The sequence below is a fragment of the Physeter macrocephalus genome, chromosome 12, assembly GCF_002837175.3.
Source record: "Physeter macrocephalus isolate SW-GA chromosome 12, ASM283717v5, whole genome shotgun sequence".
NCBI classification, from domain to species: Eukaryota; Metazoa; Chordata; class Mammalia; order Artiodactyla; family Physeteridae; genus Physeter; species Physeter macrocephalus.
The window spans coordinates 23,399,307-23,405,306 of NC_041225.1; the positions used below are offsets into that span (position 1 = coordinate 23,399,307).

Consider the following 6,000-nt stretch of genomic DNA (forward strand, 5'->3'; position numbering starts at 1 on the left):
AGCACTGGTTCATCTTGAGCTCAAGATCAACCTGCTCCTTGTTTACCAACAGGTGTGACATGCGATGCTATCCCGGACAGGGAAAACGTCAGGAGGTACCAGCCACCGGCAGCCAGAGCTGAACACAAAACACGGAAGGGGTGGCATGCTCGAGATGCCGTGCCCAGGCCTGGGAGGAAGAAATCAGCTGTGTGGAGTCACAGACCCAGCCCTTCCGACCGTACCCCCAAGAGGAAGAGACGGTTACTCTTCCCCTGTCCGGGCAGGTTCGCAATTCCAGCCTCCCCTTCCCAGCTGGGGGCCCCGGACAAAGCAAGTGGGCATTTTCTGCCCCCCGCGGTCCGTCTGAACCTGTCTGGGGTCTCACCTCATCTTTCAATGCCTCTTGCCCCCATCAAGGCGCCACCAGTCCCCAGCCCACACGGATGTTCCAGGACTGGGGCAGCATAAAAGGCATATAAAGTGTCAAAAGAGAGCTGATAAATAGAGACTTGAAATATCCACTCTTAAAGTGATTCGGTCAGAAACAAAAGGGCTTTTAACAAAATGTGGAGAAAGCAGCTCCAGAGTTATTATTTTAACTGCGGATGTGCTGGCGGGGGCCCTGTCTCCGTCCCCTCCACAGCCGCAGCCGGGACGTGGAGGGTGTCTCCTCAGCAGTGGCTGAGCTATCAACGGAGGACAGGTCCCCAGACAGAAGATCTTGAAGCAGGTGCTTCTCGTCTCCTGAAGGAGTGAAGCTCGCTGACAACAGAGCTGGGGCGGGCTGGCAGTGCACGTGATCCCCCCGTAGGAGCCTCCCCCCGTAGGAGCTTCCCCCCCGTAGGAGCTTCCCGACTCTCAAAAGGTCAAGTTCGCCATGCAGACGCCAAACACAGGCAGGCAGTTGGGAGACGTCCAGGGGATGGTGAGAATGCCAGCCTTCCCGTGTCAGTTCTGCGACCCCGTCCACACCCCTGGGGCAAGACCCCAGGCGCTCTGGGCACCTCGGGGCTGCCCGCGAGGCGTCCTAGGACCCGGCCACCCCAGTGGGCGCCTGACGAAGCGGGGCTGGGGAGGATGGCGAAGCAAGGCCCGGCAGGCCCAGCACTGGCCGGGGCCGCCCTCCCACCTGCCCGGCACCCCGCTCTCCGAGGGCCCCACCCGCCCGCTCCAGCCTCAGTCTGAGCTCCCAGCATCCACAGGCCCAGCTGGCTCAGCTCCACCCCACCTTCCCCGCGTCGCCCGCCAGCCCGCCTCTCCTCCAGGCCGTCCTGACGCCTCCCTTCCCGCACCCACCGAGGGTTCACCCCCTCCAGGCTGAAGGGTTTGAGAGAGAGTCACAGGGTGGGGGGGCCAGGGCTGCACTCTGGGACAGAAGAGGGTGGAGGGAACACAGGACAAGACCCGTGCATCCAGGAAGAGGTGACCAATGTGTCCACTGAAACCGATTTTCATCCAAGTGGTGAGCCTGGAACAGTGCCTGCATGAAAGCTTAACATGGAACCAGATACACTATTTACACCAGGCAGCAAGAGCAAATGGTTTTCTTGTAGAAAATATACTTAAAAGAAATAAAACTGAAGGAGACACGGCCACCTGACACAAAGTCACTGCTGCAAGATGACTAAGAAAACCGCTGCAAACAGTGTGTGCTAATAAGCCCTTGATTTAAGAAACAAAACGCTGGCTGCTTTCGTGCCCTGTTTTTCTTCGACGTGTAACAACCAAGTTTCAGATTCCACATGGGTGACCATGCTACTGAACGTTTAAAAAACGATCTCACGGCCCTCGTTCCTCGCTTTGAGGACTCAGGGCACAAAGCTCTAGGTGGGAGCCAGGGTCCTCCCGGGTGTGCACCCCCAGGCTGTGGTGACAGCCGGGTGACCGAGCTGGCTGTGCGAGGGGGTGGTGGCTGAGCCCCGAGCCCCAAGCTGGCTGGACAGGGCAAGGGTGAGGTGTGGGCTTCTTTAAGGCCGGGGCCCCTTTAAAATGCTACCCAGGTGTCGCTCACCCACGTATTCGTGTGTTCAGGCCCCTTTTCCGGAGCACCTGTTCCAGGCCACGCCCTGCGCTGGGGACACGGCAGCCACGGGGCAGGGTCGCGAGGCCGCCCACCTGAAGCCTGCATTTCTGAGTGTGAATTCAGGAACGGACCTTTCCTTACCCCCCAGAAGGGTCCTAGAGTCCCTAGTTATCCCATTCCACACTCTAACGTTCCTCTTTGTTAGGAGAGCCTAGGTACTTTTACTTAGAATTTTAATTAGCATTATGACCTGCTATCTATTCAAAGACTGTTTGAAGATGTGGAGCTGGAATGAAACAGCATGCAATCCAACTCTGAGGAACTGGAGCGTGAGGTTAGGACTGAAAGACCACAGAGACACAACACTGTCAATGCACTGTACTTCAATAGAAAGAAAGAAAGAAAGAAAGAAAGAAAAGAAATCAAACTTGCCTGTACATTAGAATGACTTGGGGAGACGTGCAAACTCCCAAAGCCCAGTCTGCACGCTAGGCCAATAAGAGCGTCACTGCAGGGAGTGGGGCCCGGGTGTCAGTACTCTCTAAAAAACAAAACAAAACACCGCAGAGTCCACGACCCAGGCTGCCAGGACGGCACTGACCCCTGTGCCTCCCCCTGTGTAAATTGGTGCTGACCTGTCAACTGTGTCCTTATTTCTTGGGGCCCCTTTGCCCCCAAGCGACGATCACATATTTCCCCCCAGTGACATTCGTATGCTGCCGGGGTCAGGATGGCTGTGTGAACATTCCTATCACACAAGTCAGGAGGAATGAAACTAGACCGGGCTCCTCCAACTTCCACAAGGTCACGTCCGCACCTGACCTTCTGACTCACCCAGTAACCAGGGCCCAGCTGTCGCCTGACTGGCTCACCCACTGGAGGGACAGACCCCTTTCAGGCTGAGTCACAGCAAAGCAGCCCCGCGGGGTGAGCACTCACCCTCGGTGCCCAGCTTACAAGGAACTCTCACGGTTTCACAGGAATGAGTTACCAGAAAACTATTTAAGATTACAGTCATACGTGTGCTTCTCTTCCCGAGTTAAAAGGAACGAGAACATCACAGAAGTATCAAAGGGAACTGTATAATTTTCATAATTCAAGAGATCCTGTGTGTAAAGCCACTGCCCTAGAAAAGTTACCTAAATGATTCACTTTCTTTTCATAAGAAAGTTAATGCTATTCTCTAAAGAAAATGATCACTGGTGGGCAGATTTTTTCTTTCTTTCTCAGCCAAGGTAAAACTTGTGGTGGGTTACTTCTTACTGTAAACAATTTATTTTTTAAAAAGCTTCAATTAACATTCCTCAAATTCCAGCAGTCCTATCGAAGGCAGGATGTCTGATTCCCATCCAATGAAATGCTACAGGCAGTGTCATTTCAGCACCGAATAGTGGCGAGAAAGATTAAAGCACGAATAACAGCCTTCTATTAGTGACGGAATCAGTTAAAACAACAAGGAACAACGTTTGCTCCAGTTAAGAGTTAAAACTGATAGCTTGCTGACTGCATATAACTATCAGCTGAGGGCGAGAAGAGGGTGAATGCACACAGTTTGATGAATTTTCTCCATCCTCATTTCTCCTTGATCATTTAATGGAAACACCGAGATCAAAAAATATTGCTCTCCCTTTCTTCCTTCTTATTCTAGACTTGATAACGGGCTCACACAAGGCTAAGCACATCATCCAAACACGTCCCAGGGGAAAAAAATATACAAAATTTAATGAATGAATGTCTTCATTTTTCCTTTTTAAACCTCTTAAGACCCAACTGTTACTCCAGACACTTGGGAGTTTTCTACACACACTCAAGGGAGAGGTGCTCGTGCCCGAGGCCAAGACAAAGCACGAGCAGGGCCCAGGACATTCCTTTGGAAATCGATTCAAGTAAGAGTGTCCACCGTCACCGTCTACTACCATTCTTCCCTCCCAGCCGCTTCACCTGGACTCAGTTCTGGAAACTTCCCAATGTACTGGCAGCATGGAGACAAAAGCGAACGCATGACTGAATGGGACAGATCAGAGGCTCCCCATCCCTGACGTCCCATGGTGCTTCAACGTTGTCCTGGGTTCCAGGCCCAACAAATGGCTTTCCTACTTCGGAATCCTCTGAGATTGGTCAGCAGGTGCTAGAAACCATCTGACCAGCTGCTGGAGCCAAAAGAGGGCAGACGTGGCCTCCAACTGTGTGCCACAAATTTGCAGGAACCGAGAAATCCGCAGGGCTTGGGAAAGGAAGGTTTCAACACCCCTAGGTCCTTCCTTCTACCAACATTCAGACTATTTGGGAATTTTATTGGCAGGGGGACCAATGACACTGATGTGGACATTTGTCTGAATCGTCACAGGTTGCAGAAATCATACTGACAGAGGGCCTTAGAGGAAAGGCTTTCCCATAGGATCTGGGGTCGGGCTTCAGGAAGACTCCTGAAAAAAATCAATTAACTTTGTGTCTCCACACAACTAGGGCACCTACCAGGCACCGGTGGGGGACCACAGACACCTAAGGGGGCAGGAGGAACCCCCAGTGACTGGCTTGCAGGATCTCAGTTCCCAGGCCACAGGCTGGGCCCAAGCTCCTGTGGTGGGAGCTCCGAGTCCAAACCGCTGGACTAACAGAGAACCTCAGACCCCAGGGAATATCAATCGGAGTGAGGCCTCCTGGAGGATCTCATCTTAGCACCAAGACCCAGCTCTATCCAACTGCCTGCAAACTCCAGTGCTGGACACCTCAGGCCAAACAACCACTAAAACAGGAATACAGCCCCACCCATCAAAAAAAAAATGAAATGACAAAAAAATATGTCATAGACGAAGGAGCAAGGTAAAAACCTACAAGACCAAATATAAATGAAGACGAAATAGGCAACCTACCTGAAAAAGAATTCAGAGTAATGATAGTAAAGATGATCCAAAATCTCAGAAACAGAATGAGGAAAATACAAGAAACATCTTACAAGGATCTAGAAGAACTAAAGACCAAACAAACAGTGATGAACAACACAATAACTGAAATTAAAAATACTCTAGAAGGAATCAATAGCAAAATAACTGAGGCAGAAGAACGGATAAGTGAGCTGGAAGATAAAATAGTGGAAATAACTACCATAGAGCAGAATAAAGATAAAAGAATGAAAAGAACTGAGGACAGTCTCAGAGACATTAAACTGGGACAACATTAAACGCACCAACATCCGAATTACAGGGGTCCCAGAAGAAGAAGAGAAAAGGAAAGGGTCTGAGAAAATATCTGAAGAGATTATAGTTGAAAACTTCCCTAACATGGGAAAGAAAATAGCCAATCAAGTCCAGGAAGCACAGAGTGTCCATACAGGATAAACCCAAAGAGAAACACACCAAAACACATATTAATCAAACTATCAACAGTTAAACACAAAGAAAAAATATTAAAAGCAGCAAGGGAAAAGCAACAAATAACATACAAGGGAATCTCCATAAGGTTAACAGCTGATCTTTCAACAGAAACTCTGCAAGCCAGAAGGGAGCGGCAGGACATAATTAAAGTGATGAAAGGGAAAAACCTACAACCAAGATAACTCTACCCAGCAAGGATGCCATTCAGATTCGAAGGAGAAATTAAAACCTTTACAGACAAGAAAAAGTTAAGAGAATTCAGCACCACCAAACCAGCTTTACAACAAATGCTAAAGGAACTTCTCTACGCAGGAAACACAAGAGAAGGAAAAGACCTACAAAAACAAAAACAAAACAATTAAGAAAATGGGAATAGGAACATACATATCAATAATTACCTTTAATATAAATGGATTAAATGCTCCAACCAAAAGACACAGACTGGCTAAATGGATACAAAAACAAAACCTGTATATATGCTGCTTACAAGAGACCCACTTCAGACCTAGGGACACATACAGACTGAAACTGAGGGGATGGAAAAAGATATTCCATGCAAATGGAAATCAAAAGAAAGCTGGAGTAGCAATACTCATATCAGACAAAATAGACTTTAAAATA

At 49.3% G+C, this 6,000-nt stretch overlaps 1 protein-coding gene across 9 annotated transcripts in view; it reads right to left on the reverse strand.

Annotated features, from left to right (window-relative positions):
• The window catches only part of UXS1 (UDP-glucuronate decarboxylase 1), an 84,546-nt gene that overhangs the window by 48,397 nt on the left and 30,149 nt on the right, over positions 1-6,000 (reverse strand). The window contains exons 1-2 of one of the 9 annotated variants that reach the window (XM_028497190.2): positions 2,641-2,744; positions 2,438-2,546 (exon numbers count right to left, since the gene is read on the reverse strand). The exons of 6 other annotated variants lie outside the window; for them this stretch is intronic. In XM_028497190.2, the coding sequence (XP_028352991.1) occupies positions 2,438-2,445 (8 nt within the window). In that variant the 5' untranslated portion in view covers positions 2,446-2,546; positions 2,641-2,744. Of the gene's footprint in view, positions 1-367; positions 392-2,437; positions 2,547-2,640; positions 2,745-6,000 lie in introns of those variants that run through there. 2 more of the 9 variants (XM_007128304.4, XM_028497191.2) reach the window with 2 other exon arrangements.